The sequence below is a fragment of the Neovison vison genome, chromosome 12, assembly GCF_020171115.1.
Source record: "Neovison vison isolate M4711 chromosome 12, ASM_NN_V1, whole genome shotgun sequence".
NCBI classification, from domain to species: Eukaryota; Metazoa; Chordata; class Mammalia; order Carnivora; family Mustelidae; genus Neogale; species Neogale vison.
In genome coordinates, this window is record NC_058102.1 from 78437684 (window position 1) to 78458533 (window position 20850).

General features: G+C 40.1%; 1 protein-coding gene across 3 annotated transcripts in view; it reads left to right on the top strand.

Annotated features, from left to right (window-relative positions):
• PDZRN4 (PDZ domain containing ring finger 4) overlaps positions 1–20850 on the top strand; it is a 355040-nt gene that overhangs the window by 279326 nt on the left and 54864 nt on the right. For all 3 annotated transcript variants that reach the window (XM_044229258.1, XM_044229259.1, XM_044229261.1), the window contains 2 exons: positions 10841–11097; positions 14198–14300. In XM_044229258.1, coding sequence (XP_044085193.1) covers positions 10841–11097; positions 14198–14300 — 360 coding nt within the window. The remainder of the gene's footprint in view (positions 1–10840; positions 11098–14197; positions 14301–20850) is intronic.

Genomic DNA, 20850 nt, shown 5'->3' on the forward strand with positions numbered 1-20850 from the left:
TTTCCCTACTTCCATTCTGTTATTCCTCAACACAACCTTCAGAATTATCTTCCCAAAACCTAAATGAGATCGTGCTGCTTTTCCAGTGAAAGGAGTTGTTTAAAACAAATATTTTAGGAGTGCCTGGGTGGCTCGGTCAGTTAAGCATCTGTCTTCAGCTCAGGTCATGATCTCAGAGTCCTGGGGTGGAGGTCATAATCTCAGAGTTCTGGGATGGAGCCCCACATGGGGCTCTCTGCTCAGCAGAGAGTCTGCTTTTGCCTCTCACTCTCCTTCTGTGTGCTCTCTTTCTCTCTCCCTCTCAAATAAATATTAAAAAATTAAATTAAAAAAAAAAAAAAACTTTACCATGACCTACTGAGGACTGTGGGATTTGTGTCAGAGACTTCTTTCCCACTTCTTAGCCAGACATTATCCAAATCCCCCATTGTCACACCAAATCTCTCTTTGGTTCCCAGAAGACTTGCTCTTCCATGTCTGTACCTGAGTTTCCTTTTCATTTCTCCCATCGTTGTAACTTACAAAACTCTTCATCTTTAAAGACCCAACTCCAGTATCAAATCCCTATGCTTCTGGGCACAGTCGGCTCTTTGTGCCCCCACAGGACACTGTTAGTACCTTTGTGCCTGCTCTTCACAAGCTGGCTTAAAATCGTCGATGTAGATGTTGTTTTTCCCTAACAGGTTGTGAAGGGCGGGTGCCTGCCCTCGCTCAGACGGTTACACCTCAGCTTCTACAACTTTCAAACGGAGATAAAATCCTTACCTCACCTGACTGTTGCTGGGTGTGACTGAGAACACATGAGCCAAGTGTTTCCCCTGGTTCCTGGTGCGTTACAAGTGCTCACTCGGTGCTAACTGATACTATTATTGTTGTCGCTGCCAGAACTCTAAGCACAGGTGTTAACTTGGATCCCCAGAGAATCACTGAATCTCCGTCACTCAAGCTTTCCTCAGGAAGGAAGCAGGGAAGGAAGGAAGCATGGCTCAACATCATAGCACTCTGTCAGCTGCCTTAGTTGTGTATTTCTTTGATCCTGTCCATGACTCTGCACGGGGTATTAGAATCTCCTCTTCCAGATGAAGAGACTGAGGCTCAGAGAGTTTAAATAACTTCCTCAGAGTGACACAGCTAAAACTGAAAACTGTGGAGACCTCATTTCCGAATGCTCCCTGAATCATGTTCTTTGGAACTACAACTTTAACAGATGGGTGGGGCTTATGAGGAGGGCTCGCCTTTGTACGCCCCTCAATGTATACAATAGATTCAAGTAAATGGAATAATATGGAGCACTGGGCTGCCTTGTGGGGATGGGAGTGAAAAGAAAGCCGTTTGTTTGTAAACACGAATAACTTTAATGACAAATACAATCACATGTGTTTTAACATGGATTTTGATTGAGGAATATATGAAAATTTAGCACGTGTTTATTGAGTATCAATCATGTGCCAAGCATGTTTTTGGGCTTTTAACTTCGGCACTGAACAAAACTGTCAGTTTCTTGTCACGCATAATGTTTTTCTGCATGGAAACATTTAAATAGGGATCGCTTATATAGATAGGGTACAGCAAAACTCTGGTGAAGATGCTGTTGGCATCTTTGATGTTCTTCTGACAGATGCCATGTTACAAGTCCCTTATTAGTAACTATGTGGAACACGTTTATTATTCCTTTCACTTAACAGGTATTTTGGGCATTTCTTTGGTGTCTTGCTAGTGTGACTGAGACACAAGGTTATATTCTTTTTCTTTTTTTAAAGATTTTATTTATTTATTTGACAGACAGAGATCATAAGTAGGCAGTGAGACAGGCAGGGGGAGGGGGAAAGCAGGCTCCCTGCTGAGCAGAGAGCCCAATTCGGGGCTCTATCCCAGGACCCTGAGATCATGACCTGAGCTGAAGGAAGAAACTTAACCCACTGAGCCACCAAGGTGCCGCAAGGTTATATTCTTGATATTCATATAACAAAAAAATGGGACCAAGAGCTCTTGTCCAGGGGCTAAGAGCACATTTCCTCTTTTTCAGTGGACATAAAAGATGAATTGCTCCAAGTCCTCACTTACTGATGCTGTTTATAGTAATTTTTAAAAGAAAATCTGGGTCATTTAATTACAATGAAGTTTTTTTCCCAATGAAATAATTTGAGTTCATTTCAAAAGTATTTGCCCTATATATGCCTTATGTCTTTACACCCTTAGGCCCATTACAGAAAACTTCATGTCTGCATGAGAATTTCTCATTAAGTTGAACATACTTGGATCCGACGTGTCAAAACTCAATGGATAGGTTTATTAATAATCAGCTACATCAGCTTAGTATTATCTTAGGAAGTAAAAGGTCAGTAAGTAGTTGTTATCCTACCGTTTTATCAGTGGACTCTCCTCCAAAGACTTCAAGTCATTATTCACTGCTTATAGAGTCACTTGAGATATAAAAAGTCTTTTTATAGTAATGAAAGAGCTCCCACAATTAGCCAGAAGGCAGCCATCTATCTTTTTAAATAGCTCAGCTTGGAGGAGAACAGGATTTCAGGTGATATTTGGTAGATGAATTGTTATGACAATGATAAAGTTGGTGATACCAATCTGTGTTTTTTGCTGTAGGGGTGTGTGTGTCTGTGTGTGTGTCTGTGTATGCACATACACAAGGAAAAAAGACATTCAGCGCAGAGCGGGAATTTATTTCTCTAAAGATATGCAAATCCAGAAACAAACTCTGTGTCCGACAGTTCCTTATAATTATTTTTAACTCTAAGTGATGATAACATGAATCTGTTTTAAACTAATAACAAACAGAACAAGATTTTATAACATTCATTTCAACATAATTTCAGGCTTATCAAAAGGTTGCAAGAATGGTATAAAGAATTCTCAAATAGCATTCATCTAGAGTCCTCAAAATTTAATATTCCATTCCATTCGGTTTAGATTCATCCTCTCCCTTCCCCCACCCCTCACCCTCTCACTTTCAAGAAGTCCTCAAGGTTAACGTTCCCAGCAACAGACAAATCCATATTACTTGCTTCCTGCTGGGATAGACTGAGGAAGACACAATACCGCTTCTAGATATTCTTGCCAGAAAATACAAAACCTGAATGTAATGAAGAAGAAACACAAAGACCAACTGAGGGAGATTCTGTGAAATAAGCATGCACATCAAATATGTGAATACTTTAGATTTGCTCTGTGATCTCAATGAAAGTTGTATTTCTGTACTCCCTTAAAAATGCTACTTCTGCTAAATCCAAGACACCAGAAATTCTATCTTTGATGCAACTAATTTTGATAGTGAACTTAATTTGCAAAGATGCTAAGTTTTAGCTTTTGCTTTATTTTTGTTTAAATCAGACAGTTTATGTCTAGTTGTATCAGGCAGGGTCCCAGAAGGAACTGGAAGGCACACTTGAAGGATTTAATGGAAGTGAGTTGAATAAGGGAGCAAATTCTAGGAGGTGTGAGCAGAGTTAGGAAAAAGAATTTAGAGAATCGCAATAGAAAGAGAAGTCCTTACTGCCCATAGACCTGAAAGTGGAAAGTAGGCGAGGGATGTGAACAGAACCTAGCAAGATTTGGTGTACTGAAAGCCAAGGGAGAGGGGCCTGAATAAAGACACAGAGTACTAACTCTCTTACCATTAACCAACCCAAACAAAATACATGAAGCAGGGAACCTAGTGATGCCGTATACAGTGGTCCATGTCCCAGAGGCCTGAGCTGGGCAAAGAAGAGTAGACTGTGCATCTGATAGATAGATAGACCAAGAACCCCCAGCTCATGTACCAAACAGCAGATACCTCCATTTCTTTCATTAACATGAGGGAAAATAAATGTATTTATAAAGCGGTCAATAAACCTATGTTGTATAGACTTCAATTTATATCCTTCAGTAAGAATCAAAACATATCATGACCTGTTCTTTAATAACAGGAACAATTTATATAAAAAACCACTTCCAAATGGGAAAGCTCAGAAGAGAAAAATGTGGCAGGGAGCCTCAGGAAAGAAACAGAAAATATGAAAAAGGGACACAAAAAATGAAACAAAGAAAAGATAATCAAGGGAAAAAGCAATATGAATGATGCCTCCTCAGGATTTCCTATAACCAAAATTATAAGTCTGATAAATTCACAAAGAATGGGTCTGTAATATCTTTTTTTTTTAAAGATTTTTTTTATTTTATTTATTTATTTGACAGAGAGAAATCACAAGTAGATGGAGAGGCAGGCAGAGAGAGAGAGAGAGGGAGGGAAGCAGGCTCCCTGCTGAGGAGAGAGCCCGATGCGGGACTCGATCCCAGGACCCTGAGATCATGACCTGAGCCGAAGGCAGCGGCTTAACCCACTGAGCCACCCAGGTGCCCCGGGTCTGTAATATCTTAATAAGAAAAGCTGGAGCCAAGTCCTACTTGCACCTCACTGTCAAAGTGTGCTGCGAAAGGGGTCAGGAAGTAGCATACTGTCCTGCTGTAGGGACCTCAGTGTCACAGTCAACTAATTAAATGTAACAACAGGCTTTCTAGATATCTCCTTGGGTTACTGGGGGTCTGCTGTTCATTACTATCATATAAATAAGCATTTTTAATACAGTCAGTTTCTTAGGTTGTAAATGCGTATCATGTCACACAAATGTTAATCAAGGGCAAATCCCACAATGTCACGAGTTCTATAGGTTAGGCAACAGTCTTTATTGGGAAAACGTCCAATTCAGGAGTGAGCAGCCCAGGAGTCATGCGGGGGTCCGAAACGGCTGGACTTGTGTTAGGTCTGTATTCCAGTGCAAGGATTCCTACCCACTGTGGCTTTCTCCTCTTTGGGGAGCATTGTTAGGAAGGAAACAGAATACAAGAGGTTCAGAATGTCTGGATTAAAAGTTAGTGACTTCCATTTGGCTGGGAAAGCCAGTTGCCCGGCCCTGGGGGATGTTGGAACCAACAGGAAGCTGTCACACCCCCATACACTGGTCCCTCATAGTCCCAATAAGCCAAGAGGAGCCCCAGGATCACTTTTTGAATAAATCTGCTTATTACATCAGATGTGATAATTACATATTTATTCTCTTCCCAAAATCCAGTAATAGCACTTTCAAAGCAGAACAGTGTACTACACAGACTTTTGGTATAACGCCATCTAACATATCTTGTATTCTTCTAAATTATCACAAACCCACAAATGATTATTTTGTTCATGAGTAACATTTTAAAATGTCAAAATTTATTTTAGCCAATATCTTGCTAGGTTTTCTTCATATAATTTTGACAATTCTTATTCTTTGTGTTCTTTTCACTATAAATATTTTTTATACTGTGCTATGCTTAATTTATAGGACAGATGTCCTCACAGAAGCAAACATACCAAAGTTTAGAAAAACATTATAGGATTCAGTTCCTTAAAACTGATTGAACAATTACATATGACAAATGCTTTAATGACTATAGGGTTTGGATTATTTTAAATTTCTTCCATACCCAACATTTTAGCAGTAATTTAAATATTGTTTCCTTTTTATATAAAATGTTACTAGAACATGTTTTTATAACACCTCCCTAATTATCAGGTGGAGCATTCGATCAGCATTCTCATAGGGACTTTAATCAAAATTAATTCCACATTTATTTGTGAAGGGGGAAGATCTTATAAACTGGTATGCCAACCAGAATTGTACTGCTTGGCTCTGAGGATCCAAATGTAGACCACAGTGACTAGAGTTGATGACACTGTATTATATTATTGGAATTTGCTAAGAGAGTAGAACTTAAATGTTCTCACCAAAAAAACTAATTAATCAATACATGAAATGATGGATGTGTTAATTAACTAGATGGTTGGAATTCTTTAACGATATATACATCTATCAAATCAACACAATGGACATGTTAAATATCTTATAATTTTCCTTGTCATCTACATCTCGATAAAGCTGACCATTAACAACCAGATGAATGAATGAAGAAAGGAAGCAATAAAAATTTTGTAAACAGAAACAAACAATATTCCCGGGCTTTATACTTCTTCTCAACTTGAAATTGGCTTATATAAATTGCACATAATGTTAGGTATTCTATGCTTCTTCTGTTGAGTAGTCCTGTATGTATTTTCCCATGAAAGGCACAGATGCGTAAAAGGCCTGATTTTTCGTAAGAAGAAACAGATTTGGAAGCCCTCATCATTCCCAAACAGCTGACTCTGGAAATGGCAACACGCTAGGGTGACTTGGTTATTCACGCACTTGTTTGCACTTCAAAAGGAAAAAAAGAAAAGCCTATTTGTTTTCTGATACTCAAGAAAATTTTGCATGTGGCTGGATTTGGAGAAATAATCAAAGTAGCACAGCTCATATCCAGGCTGAGGCCACCAGTCACTCTGGGGAGGTTACTGACAAGTGGCCCAGATTTTGCAGTTTATCCAAAAGGGTAGATTGTTCGTTAGACAGAAGCCTCATCAAACATTGGCGTGATATGGTTTACATATGAAAAGCTATATTCTTTACTTAACATTCACAAGTTGCTTATGGATTAATTAGCCCATCTGCCACAACAAATGTGTTCACACTTCTTCTGCATCAATTGCTGAAAAGCCACTACTTTTCTCCTATCCCCTTATCCTTATCAATATAATGGAAAATAACTTATTAGAAACAAGACACTTATTTTTTCATCTCTGTATATTTTTCAACTTAAGTGCTGGGGTATGAGGGAAGCCTTCCCAGAGGATGGCTTCTCACCATCAGTGTCTCCTTTAGTCCCCAGTCCTCCGTTTGCTAGTTCCTCTGAATGTCTTCCGGCTGCTTCAAGTTTGACATGATTACGGCTACTCCTTCCACTGGCTTCCAGTCACAAATGTAGTTGTTATGAGGACAGTCTTTCTACCCTGGAGCTTTTATCATTGGCATCTTCTTTCCTTCCTGGTGTTGTGGCCAATTCTGATAACCCTTTCAAGGTGTAATGATCTGGATTCTCATTTATCTCAAATCAGGTGGTTCAATCACCTTTGGAGTCCAGTCATCCCACTGTGTGACTGCTAGTCCCTGGTCAGATAGGGATCACATGCGTCTTTGCAGTTGTATTCTAGTTGTTGCCCTCCAGTTGCTTGGTAGAGGCAGAAAGGAACCTATTTTGAGCGCTTACCAACGTGCCAGATGTTATGGTAACAGAGGGTATTATCTTGTAGACGTTTCGTGTTTATTATGACACCCTAACCTCTCACCTGTTCCTTTCACCAACAGCTTCATGAAGAAGTCTCTTTCTCTATGCCATGTTTTAATCAGATCACCAGCGTTTTGGAAACTCTTCTGCATGAAAACTTCAAACTCAAGCCCCGCAATGCATATTTCTCTTTTAATTTTCAAATTACTTCTCTTCCCATCAGTTTTGTTCCCAACTCTTTTTAGGCAGTTTTTCCTCTTGAAAATCAGCTTTCCTGTTATTCTTCTGGCATTTTTGTTTTCCTCCTTTTACTAGGCACCCAGAACACTTGTGGTCTGCACCCATGACTATCTACATTAGGTGGGACATCTTTAACAGAGGGCTTCTCCATCTCCTGTCTCATTTCACAAAACATATAAAAATTGTATGCAGTTCGTACAAAAGCAAGGTTGAGACAGGGAAGGAGGGGTGAGCAGGAGAGGAAGCAAGGGAAGGAGAGAGAGAGAATATGATGGAAAAGAAATATAATGATAAGGATAAGGCACCATGAATACCAGATACCATGTTGGTTTAGAGTCTGGCCACTTGGGAAAAATGAGATTTGGCTATTAATTTATTTGTTCATTTATTACAAACTTTTTTCTATGGGAATAAAACCTCAGATAGTGTTCTTCTTCCTGGCTGTAACTGATGATAACTGAGCAAAGCAACTGCCAGAGAACCCCAATTAAGCTATTCTTTTTTATTATTGTGAAAGGCGTAATTTATAAAATGGTGACCTTTTGGGAGGCTAACAGTATGTTGATGAACTTCAAATGAAGTAAAAAAAAAGTGTTTAGTATCATCAGTGCTTACATTTTCTAAGGGATCACATGGGACAGTAGAGCCTTTAAAGGTCATAGACTTCTTTACTTTGAGAGATATTAAATAGCTTATGAAAATAGAGGTCAGCTGCATGATAACTGGAAGAAAAGAGCATTCCCAATGGGGAAGTAAGATATTTGAGATTTTATTGACTGTCCTTTTGTAAGATTGTATTTGATGGTCCTTAAAGCAAAAAATGAAATTTACATATAAATGCTATAATTGTAAATGAATGAATGTACGGGTCTTAGAATCAATAGCTATTGATCTTGCTGTGAGAACGCTAATACTGTCTGCATATAGTGAACATTATAATAAGAACTAATTATTCCACAGCCTAAAATACTCTTTGGTAATCTTTATGTTTCTGCAGAAATTGTTATACATTTCTGGATTTTGCAGAAATAATCAGTAATCAGGAACTCACTTTTTAAAAATTACTCTTTCTTTGAAAATCACAAAAACAAGTAAGAAACAAAGGAATACCAAGACTACATTGTAGGCAAGGCGCTGAGCCACCTTGAGAAAGAAATAGGATAATGGCATTAGTCTGTCCACTACATAATGACACAAAATTTATGCATTAGAAGGATTTAATGTGTGACTGGAAGACACCCTAGCCACAAATTGTTTTTCTCTTTACCTTCAGATATTGTTTGAAGTCCTTCAAAAAGGGCACTGTCTTCTTTCATTCTACCCTATTAGGGGTTACTTTAAATGTAAGACTTATAGATTATGACCAAGATTTCTTTTCAGGGTGAGAAGGATGTAAGACTTTGCAGGGTTGGATATTCACTAAACTGAAGGGACACCATAAAGCAGAAGCCTGGAGACAAAGGGTAGTTTCTCCCTAACCCATAGATTCTGGCAGAGCAATCTTGTCTACTGCTGGATCATCTTCTACAACCCTGGAGTTCTTAAATACTGACCACAGTGTGATACATAAAGAATGACACCAGCCAAGACGAGAGGCTAGATTTTAGGTTTTGTTTCTCCATTCTTGGATTTCACTTACCATCTGCTGATTACACATCCTCAAAAGAGAAAGTGGTGGCCTCGGCCCAAAGTATCCTAGACCAATAGCTCAAAGAATGAATGACTATGTCCATTGATGTCCCTTGTTCACATACTCCCACATGCCCAAGGTTATCTAGACATTCCAAGGTTGTACCAATACCAAGGCAGCAATAATTATCAACTTTAGTCAATAGAGAAAAGAATCAGAGTGAGAATGTAAAGATTCATGAGTGTGTGCACACTGGTAGGTAACCATTTGTATTGTCTTCTGAAGTTTCTTACTAGTGATCCAAGAACTGTACTGGGACATATTTTGCTGGTGAGGAAACTTAATTGCTCAATTTTTGAAGGCACATTAACTCTTTCAGGGTCCATTGAGTAAATTAGGTCCTCCAGGTCATTAAGCCTGTCTCGACATGACATGATGATTTCTACCTGGCATTGTATCATTTACCCCCAAATACCCTACACTTGCTCTGAGCACGTTCATATTCTTTGTCTACTCAGGGAGGGAGAATGTGCTCATTTGGATGTCAGCCACTGCTCTCTGACTGCAACTCAGCGACTTTCTTTGCTTCTTCTTAAGTCACCCAGGGATCCCTAAGGATTTGCTGGTGTATGGCTGTTATCAGAGCCTCCCCAACAGGCAGATGGCTTCATTGTCTAGAAAGAGTGTCATTTCAGGGGTTTTAAGCACAGTATTGTGCCCCTAAGTATCTTTTCCTATTTGCAAAAACCAACATTATTGATTCATCTAGGGTGGGAACTGTGAAGATATTTCAGGATGCTGTAGGCCTTTATTAAAACAACTTCCACGATGGACTCTGTCATCAGGACTGGTTTTAGGGAAATAAACTGACAGCAATGTGGGAGCAGTCTGTACTGCCACTGGAAAGGGTGTTTAGAAAATTGTGCGGGTGTCTGGAGTGCTGCAAAGGCTGGAGCACAGCACTGGCTCTTGGTAATTAGGCATGGGGGAGTCTCACAAAAAAAATGATTTTTCTCTCCCAAATGCCAGTAGTTGGCCCTGCTGGGAAGCAGTGACAGAGAGCAAAGGCATACATTCCCTCTCTCTCTGTTATGTCCAGGGCTACTTTGGAGAGTCGTAAACTGGCATAAATGAAAACGGGCAAGGATCCAAAGGAACAGAGTATATTCAGAGATGTTTTAGAGCAGGGCGCCCTTCAAGTGCGTGTAAATCAGCTAGGATCCTGTTCAGACTCAGCAGGCCTGGGTTGGGTCAGGGATCCTGCATTTGTAATCTCTTATGCTCGTGCTTACGCTGCTGGTCCACAGACCACACTTTGAACAGCCAAGATTTACAATAAAATGTATGGTAACATGGTCTTGATTTTATGACAATAACGTGGTCTTGGATTTAAAAACAATTAATAAGAAAGGAACTGGACAATACCCACAAACTCAGATATCAAGCCAGTCAAACTTTGATTAAATATTGAAAATTCCACCAAGAGATGGATAGAACATTTTTTTTAAAAGATATACTTAACATTTCTACCTATCTGAAGGTTTGGGCGAACATTCTCTGAGGCCGATGTGTGATTCAAATTTTTTAATCTTTACTAATGATCCTGACAGTATCCTTCTGAATGAACCAAGAAGCAGTTGTTTTCCTAATCTTCCTCACTTCCGAGTATTGGTGAAGAGTTCAATAAATGTCTGTGTCCAATTAAATAATGCTTTACAAACTTCGTATGAGAACGGGTGTTTAAACTTAGCCTCCCACCTTTTCTTAATCTAGGATGACCGCCTCTCTGTTCTTTCCTCTGCGATGAGCAATGTCCTCGTATCTTCACAGGTCAATGGGAAGGATCTCTCAAAGGCCACCCATGAAGAGGCAGTGGAAGCTTTTCGAAATGCCAAGGAGCCCATTGTGGTCCAGGTGCTAAGACGAACACCGCTCAGCAAACCAGCCTATGGAACGGCCCCAGCAGTGCAGCTCATGGATGCTAGCACTCAGACAGACATCACCTTCGAGCACATCATGGCTCTGGCAAAACTTCGGCCGCCTACCCCTCCAGTGCCAGATATCTGTCCTTTTCTGCTCTCAGACAGGTATTTTTTTTTTCCTGTCATTTTCCCCAAAGCCCTATGTGTTTTCATTCAGCATTCCAAGTAGGTGTTGGAGAGAACCCGTCACACTAGGAAGCTGACCATTTCAGAGACAGGCTCTCAGTTCTCTTTGGAAAACGTCTCCATCGTGTCTATATCCAATTAGATCCCAGCTGGCTCTGCAAGTGACTTTCCCTGACCCACACAGTTGCTTCACGTGAGGAATTGTGCTTGCTGCGGAGCAATGAACAATTCTGGCTCTGATTAGTTCATCTTCATATTTCCAGCCATCAAAAACCTCATGCGACTCATGAGCACCGGTCAGGGAAATCGCTTTTCTCACCAAAGCTGCCAAAAACCTTATTAAGACTGACACAGAAGTGGCATGTTGGCACTCTGCTCTCCTCTGTGGGTCGCCTCTCTCTCTTTCCCTCTTGCTTTTCTCTTCTTTAAAGGAAAAGCTAGGAAATTAATTTAATTAAAGTGCAATCTCCAAAGAAAGCAATTACCCAATATATTGAGATGTCAACAAAAGATTCTGACTGTCAGTGAGTAAGTATAAGGGCTGTGAAATCAGAATCTATTAAAGGAATATCTTTTCCCAATTTTTTTACCTCATTTAAAGATAGGTCGAGAGATTTTATTCAAATAATCTTACTTGTACAGTCTTATTTTATGAGGAAGTATGTTTTGCCCCATACGTTTTGCTCTGTGTGCTATGCAGCAAATATTCAAACATTAGAGAGTTTGATTTATAAGAACAATGGTCTCTTTAGGCTGCATTTTCATTGCCTACTGCAATCTATTCTACACTCTGTAAAACACAGATCTGATCACTTCCCTGCTTTTTAGTGGCTTCTGTTATGTTTGTGTCCGTGGTCCACAGGTGTACGTTAGAATCACCTGGGAATTTTAAAAAGGCGTATCAATGCAATGCCTGAATCCCACCTCAGACCAATCAAAAAGGAGTTTTTAGAGTGAGCCCCAAGCACCAAATCTTTCTGCCGAAATCTCCCTAGGCAATTTTAAGGTACAGTCATGTTTTGGAAACCACTCCTTAAAACTTCAAGTTCCAGGAGGGCAAGGACGCTGTTTATCTTGCTTCGTACTCCATCCAAGCAACCACTACTTATCAAATAGCCCCCTTTATCTGGCACTGGAAGTAGGTGCTGGGCATGCAACTGGGAATGAAAATAAAGTCACCCTCTACCTTCTAGAGGAGGAGAAAAAGAATACACAGGCAAACAAAGACTGAATATTGATAAGTGCTCCCTGATGCAGAGGAGACCTCCAATAAACACTCTCTTGAACGAATAACAGCTAACATTTATTAACTAATTTGGCATATTTTTGGTAACATTACAAGTGGTCTACATTTATGAACCCACTTAGTCCTCACAACAGTCTTTAGAGGGAGTGCATTGTACTATTACCATCACAGATGAGGGAAGATGTTAAGTAATTTGGCCGAGGTCACATGAGAAGGAAGTGATAGGGCCAGGCTCCTGAGCCTAAGAGGTCCGACCCCACTACCCACTCTCTAAACAGGTACCCTATGTCGCTCTCCGTAAGTCCTGCAGACCTTAGCGTAAAGGCAACCTCTTCTAGCAAACTTCCTAGAACCGCAGTAGGGACATCCCCCCTCATATCTGCTCTCAGATTCCATAGTTCCCCTGAAGTCTCACATTTCACATTTGACATTCCCACCTTTCTGCTCTACCCTGTGCACAGGGCAAGGACTGGATTTGGTGTACCTACAGATTTCTAGCCCTCGGCAGAGGGCCTCGCATCTGGTAGACAATAAGTGTTTATTGAATGAATAAGGTGTTCCTTGTGGCAGGGCTCCCTTCTAACCAACTGAAAGACAAGAGAAACCCATTAGTTTTCCAAAGCAGCAAGCTTAATGGTTTACCAGCCCAAATGGGTTTTCAGAGCCAGTCTAAATTTAAATTTAAGCAAGGACGGTTTACCTGATAGACCAGCAAGCAAAATGTTCCATGTACTGCTTTTGCTGTTAGGGTTCACGTCGATTAGCCCTATGTGGAGATGACAGCCATAGAGAGCAGTGAGAAGAGATGGTAGAATGTTGATATTGAGGGTGTGAGGACCCCAGGAAGCGTCTCTTGTGCACCTTTGGGCTAGAGATAAGGATGCATTTTATAGTACTAACTCCAGTTTTTCAGTAATGTCCACCCTGGTGGAGCTTGGAGATCGCACCTGCCACCAGCTTGCTTAATTGCACTGAGTCTTTTTCACTAACTTCTAGAAATAGAGATGCCCTCGTGTCCTTTGCCTTTAAATTATACTTGACCTTCACATGGTCTAAAGTATAGGATCTATATCATAGCATATAGCAATTTTAAAGCACTTCTATAAATGACTTACAACATTTTTCTGAAGTGAGATAAATAAAATTTATGTACAATGCTCCAGGTCCCCCTCATTTCCTTTAATCCTCTCTGAATTTTTGGAAGGGATTATGAAACCCTATGGCTTATAGGAATTTCGAGCGAAGTGTCACCATGAATGCTGATTAATATTTGTGCACGGGCCCTCTATCAAAGAGGGGAAAATGTGGGTTGTGAGGGAGAACAAGAAAGCAGGTCTTAAGGATTGAGGGCAAGGCAAGTATGTTTTATAATCTGAAAAATGGGTGCTTTTGAAATCAGATTTCAAAAAACAGGAAGCTGGAGCTGTGCATTAGGAAATGGGTAGTACTTCATTATCAAAACCCCTCTTTGGGTAGACTGTGGTCTCAGAAGCCACACACCCAGGTACGGAGCAAGTCACATTTGGTAGAATGGAAGCAGGCCAGGGAGTATCCCGCACCATGGCTGGTCAGAGATTTCACATCAGACTCTTTGGGGTACAGTTCTGGCCATGGGCCCTTCCTCTTAGTATTCTCTCAGAAAATCAAATTGATGGACCCCATGGAGGGGAGAGAGAAAGCAATCGCTTTTTGCAATCTTCTAGTTCACTCAAAGCCTGGATTGCTACAGGTCTTATGGCAAAGCAGAGAAAACAAGTGAAATTCTAAAATTAGTTTTAATCTTGAAAACAACCCTTTTGATCCATTTCTATCATCTCGCTACATTCCCCACAGCTGCCATTCTCTTCATCCAATGGAGCATGAATTTTATGAGGACAATGAGTATCTTTCCAGCTTGCCTGCTGATGCAGACAGAGCAGAGGACTTTGAATATGAGGTAAGATCGTTTTCACACCACTTCACGTTTCTTTGTGAAGTTATGGTCAAGGGGTTTTGCACAACAAGAAAAATTTAACTATTACTGTGAGAAATATTCTGTCTATTACATATTGAAGGTAAGTTCTTTTACCTATTGTTTGTTTGGGCTGTTTGTGTCTAGTATTTTAAATATACTGGAAAACATTTTTATAATATAAGCTTGAAAATAATTTGCTTGCATTTTTGTTGATTTTCATACATAGTATTACGGCAGCCACTTTTTTTTTCTTTTTACTGTAATGAGGTAATTTCCAAGTAGAGTTTGAAAAAAAAATTATATTTAAAATCAAGATTGTACTTCTGTTTTCATTCATTGGTATTTTGATTTTAGTTGACAAACTAAATTGTTTTATATTAGGTATATTTTCTTTCACTTATTCAACAGTCTCTTCATTTGTGACTCAAGTATATACCATAAAAAGTAGTTTCATTGACTTTCTAGAAAGAGGAATGGTCTAATGCCCTTTGATTGTTTAGCCTTAACACCATATATGGTAGCGTACCTAGACTGTGATATACAATAATTCCAAAAGCCCATCGATTAATTATTTAAAAGCTTTCACAAAAGTTAAAGGATTTATCCTAATATTTCCTCTTCTGCTGCTGTCTATAAATCTTTGAAAGGTTTCAGACCACTCTGACATTTGGAAATAAAGTAGATTGGGAAGGTAAAGAAGCTTTGGTAAACAGGTAGAGAACCCATGATTATCTGCCCTTTTAATGCTTTAGATGATGTCATACAAGTTCAGCAAAATGTTCTTTTCCTTTTTACAACCTGGAAATCCTGAAATCTCTTCCCTTAGGAGGATCTGAAATCAAATAAGGCCGATTCCGTGAAGCTCACCCAAAGCAAATAGACGTTTATTTGAAATCTTCGCCCCGCAAAAGTCATTGCTGGGGATTACCGAAATCATTTGTGTGATGATACCTAGCATCTGAGTAGATGGTTTCAGCGTTGTTGTTGTTCCTACTAATTTTTCATCCCTTTTCCATTAAGTTGATTGAAAAGTTTTATTTTATAAATCTATTCAAGGACTGGTATGCACTGAAATATCCATTAAGTTTTGTCTTCTCATGAAAAACAAATTACAAAATTGAGTCACTTACCCAAATAATTCAAGATTAAATGATGTTTTCCTTTCAGCTAATGAATACTTTGGGTTTAGGGACTGGATTTACCTAGCTCACTTCAGCTTTTTATTTAGTTTGTGCCTTCAAGCTTTATTAAAAATAAATCTGTATTCGGAGGGAGGGCATGGAAGAAAAACTTGCTTAGGCTAGCAGGTTAACAGTAAAAATTATGTTAATTAATTAACATATCATTGAATATTCCAGTGCAGACAGATTTCCTTACTTTCTTTAGGGCTTACTGTAGCTGAAGCACATCCTCTTTTTTGAACAATATAAATCCCTAATAGATGCCAGCCTCAGTATGATGACAGTGGTAAATGCTCAGACAGGTCCTCTGTAGCCTGTAATCTCAACTAATCACAGCATCATAGTCATTAATTTGCTGTCAGCTGTGATTCTCTTGCTGAAGGCGTCTTTCTGAGTGATTGAAATAAGAATGTTCCTGTGAAATTTAAATAAGGAAGACGTTACTGTGACAGGCTTCAATCACGAGAAAGGATGCATTGAAAGCATGGTACATGGTTAAACAGAGGGGCGGAGGCATGGGGGAATATCCCAAGGATCATTTACCAGGTTTCCGAGAGAATAATGGTTCTACCTAGCACTCCTCAGTCTGTCCCGGTTAGGAGGCAGAGTGGCACGCATCATCCCTCACGGCTGTGTGAGATTAGATGGTAAAATCTAGTCCCCGGCTGTCAGCCTTGCTGATGATTGTGGATGCCACATTAAGTGGGGAGACGTTGAAATCACAGCCCCGTCTTCTGCCCTGTTATACTTAAATGCACACCAGTCAAGTGCCTCTGTGACCGGCTAAGATGACCTCAGCTCCCTCAGAGCTCTGAGGATGCAGTGGTCGTGCCCCTTCCAGGACTGCCTCTGTGCCTCTTAGAGAACATTACAGGAAACAGGTCTAATGGCCAAAGAGAGAACTTCATCTCAAAAAAAGATAAGATATTTCTCCTCAACCTAGACACGAACGCACATCAGCAGGCTGTCGAAGAAGTTGAGGAAGGTTCCCTTTCCATCTGCTCCCATTGGTTTCTACCTTCAGTGTTAATGAGCACTTAAAATAGGCCAGGCTCTTATCTAAGTATGCGATTGAAGAAGCCTCCGCAGGAGCAGCTTAACCTGCAGGGAAACGGGAAAGACACAGCCTGTTCCGGGATGGGCAGGGCTAACGGAGCAACTGCGTGGGTATGGAGAAAGGAAACACATGGTGTTGGGACGGGGTCTTGCTGTCTTATGCAAGGAAGTCGGGGAAGGCCTCTCTCATAGGAAACTTAAGGAAAGTAAGAGAGCAGCCTCATGGGAAGGGCAAGTACAAAGGACCAGAAGCGGAAGCATGCGCTCTGTGCTTAAGGAACAGCAGAGGCAAGTGCCCTAGCAGCCTGGACAAGGAGGAGAGTGGAAGGAGGAGAAGCCAGAGGGAGGAGGGGCTTATCTTGAGGCACCTTTCACTTCTCCCTTGAGGATGGGAAGTTGCTGTAGAAGAGCTGAAACCATAGCAAGATTCCTCTGGTTGCCAGAATGAATCTGACAGTTGCAGGGGGATGGGGACACTGGGGGGGGGGGAGTAGTATTGGGCATAGGAAGCAAAGGCTGCAGCGGCATAGTCAGGCAAGCCAAGGTGGATGCCCGAGGATGGTGAGGCAGAAGGGCTGAGGCATGGTCTGGAAGGACAGCATCCATCCCTGGGCAGAGTTGTGCCTAAATGTCCGTGTGTCCATCATTTGCCTCCAGGCTGCAATTAGATTTGGGCTACAGATTTGGGCTAAAAACGGGATTTTCCTTCTGACTTTTTAAAAAACAAAATACCATAGGCCGAAGGGAAACACAGCTTCTGGCATCCGCTGGAACTAGCATAATAAACCCACTCTTTAAACTACAGGAAGTGCATAGAACTGCATTTCTGAACTTGCTAAAATGCCAACTGTGTAACTGTAGAGGCCCCTTTGTAAAGACTTACTTGCTATGGACTCAGTGAACCAAAGCTGATCTGTCTATCTTGTGCCTACATATTTAGGGACTTTGAGTGCCTGGATTATTGACCCAATAGACCAAAACAGATCTGACTATCTTGTAAATACATATTTAGGGACTTTTTAACATGCAGATTATTGCATTGATAGACTGTAACAGCTCCCTTCAGAGCCATGATAGGCAGCAAATGCTTCTTTGGAGATATTATAGTCAGCATGTCAATGTTATGGTGACTCTGGTGCGTTAGGGACCTCTATGAAATTTTAATGACACCCATATCTCACCATGGCCTATCACCACTTTGCCTAGGAAAATTATTTGACTGGCTTTAAAATTTCCTCACTGTGCTCCAGAAAAGTCTCAGAGGACCAGTCTGCATTAAAAGACTCATAGCTTTAAGTGTGTTCTCTTCTATAAATGATGGCCCTTGTTTTCTAATTAAAAATGATAAAGGATTTTAATTTTATTTGTGAGAGAAATAATAAAAATATCAAAATTTAAATAATGCACCCATCCTAAGAGTCAGGGTGCCCCATACCACTGAAATACTACTGAGGATTAAGCGTCTTCTCTTCTTTATTTTCAACTTTGTGCACTTTTTTCCTAGAGCCAGCTAAAGGTTGAAATAAATCATAAATAGCCCTTAGCAACTCAGAGGCAGATCTCAAATCCAGCCTCTACCAGAAATAATTTAAAGGGAAAGGCTTCAAGAAATATAGAGCCCTTTCATCCAACCCCTAATAAAGATATGTTTGCCCCTGCTGGAGTGCAAGGAAGATGCTGAATTTTCTGCAGCATTTACCATTAACTCTCAAAAGTCGGTGTGCTAGAGAAGAGTCAGAGAAGTAATATTAGACTAATAGTAAAGTCCAACATTTTGATAGCATAAAACATCAGGTTAGCCAAGACAAGCAAATAATTTAAGTAGCACTTCGAAATCTGGTGGTTTTCATCACCTAGAAATGCCACTCAAAACCATTTCTACTCCTCCTCCTGAGATCAGGCTAAATACCCAAGAACCTGAATTAAGTGTACATTGAGTTCCCCTTCTGAATACGTGGTCATCAGAATAAGAAGGAATTTAGAAGTTGACTTGGAGAAGTGTTAAAAGTAGAAGGGTGAAGAGGACAAGTGTATGTCAGGGTTCTGTGTATATATCAACTGAAAACCAAACCCGGGCTCCTATGTAGAAATAGGAAAGAGTATTTAGCACATTAATTGGGTTCTTCTTGACAATTCTTATGCAAAGTGTAATAAACCCTGTGCTACGCTGAGAAAGGTCATTTTGCAATCTTTGTTTTCCAGACCTGGATCCCTATGAATAGGTGCAGAATATTTGTGACAATCTGAGTAGATAATCTCTCTTGTACATAGTTAACAAAAAGAGAATTATGAATCAAGAATATGGTCATTCAAAAAATAACAAGAGGATAAATATTAACTAGATTTTGGTCATATTTTTCAAGCAGCTTCATGACTGTGAAGCAAACTTAGGGAAAAATTCACGTGTGTGTATAGAACTTGGTGGCTCCTTTCTAGGCTGTGAGGGCAGAGACCTTATCTGTCTGTCTGTCTGTCATCGATCACATCACCCATTTCATAGTGGGTGCTCATATTTGGTGAATGAACAAAGGAGGGTTCCTGCTGTCTGCATGGACCAACTTTTGAGCAATGCAGTCCCTTTGGACCTTTTCGTACAAGGGAATTGGAAAGGAACCTGGGACCACCATGCAGTTACAACAGATATCCTCTCTCTTTCTCATAGGTATATGTTCCTTTTTTTTTTTTTCAATTTATTTATTTTCAGAAAAACATTATTCATTATTTTTTCACCACACCCAGTGCTCCATGCAAGCCGTGCCCTCTATAATACCCACCACCTGGTACCCCAACCTCCCACCTCCCTATATATGTTCCTTTTTTATTAAGTTCATACCTCTCTGCAATGTCTCCCTCTTTGCTGCACCCCCACCCCCAGTCTCTGGAAACCATCTTTTGACTCTGGCCCTCTTTTTCTGTGAGTTTGACTTGTTTTTTCTTTTTTTAGATTTCACATAAAATGATAGTGTGCAAATTTATCTTTCTCTGACTTCTTTCGCTTACCTTAATGCTCTCAAGATCCATCTCTGTTATGGCAAATGGCAGGATTTCCTTCTTACACACACACACACACACACACACACACACACACCATATCTGCTTTTATCTATTCATCCACTGACAGACACTTAGTTGTTTCCATATCTTGGCTATTGCAAATAGAGATATTTTTCTTTTATGTCAAGGGTTCTCTAATCCAAGCATCATTTTTGTTTCAGGTCAACACTTCTAAAGAAAGGTCCAGGAGAATGAGGAGAGAGATAAGGAATGAAATAGAATTTTAATGGTCTCCATGTAAATTCATTCCTGCCGATTATTATAAGAATCTCATACTTGATATGAGTTTGATATATTCCCTAATCCACCCCAGTACTTCCTTTATAACTTCCTCACCAAGGGATCATCCCCAAATTTATGAAACACAACCATGGACAGAGAACTGAGAGCCTCCCCAAGTAGCCAACCCTGACTCTGATGGTCTCTGGGAAATGTGTCAAGGAGTTTGAAAATCAATGCTGGAAAGAATATGTTTGGTGTGAGACATAACTTATAAAGAGATGATAATATTATCCATATGTGCATTGGATATTAGGGAAAAGAGACAATAGTGCATAGAGTGTGAAAGTGTAGCATTTTCAGAATTATTTTGATTCACTGTGTGCTTTATATTTCACCAGTCCCTTTTATTCCACTTGTTAGTCACATTTTAGAATTATTAATGAAATATATGAAATAATTTTATACCACTTACCACTGGGGCGATAAAATCATCCATTTAAAAAAATCACCTTAATAGGTTTCATTCTTATGGGAAATTTATTGAATTGAAAACCGACCTAGATGAAGTGTGAAAATATTTTTATTACTTGAACATTTAAGATAAGATGGTGTGCTATCAGAGTCGGCTCACTGAAGTATCTATTCATGACACCACCATTTCCTCAAGTTCTAGCAGATTAAAATCTCAGTCATGGCAGGCAACCCAGAAGCTGTCATGTAGTGGGGCTTGTGTTTCTAGACTCTCTGGGGCACGTTTCTCCTTCATATCACCGGTGCTTCCTCCCTTGTGTAGGAGAGTATCTCTAGGTTCTTCCTTGGTCTCCTGGGCTCCGTCCCCTAGCCTCTGCAGTTCATCCATTCACCAATTCCTGCCAGACCAGCCGTTCTCAAACAGAGTTCTCACTGGGTCGCTCCCCCATTCATCATTTTGTATGATTCTACTCTTTGTGTTAACTCTAATTGTGTTAATTCTCTGCCTGGCAGGAAAGGTCCTTCATACTCTGCCACCCCTCTACTTT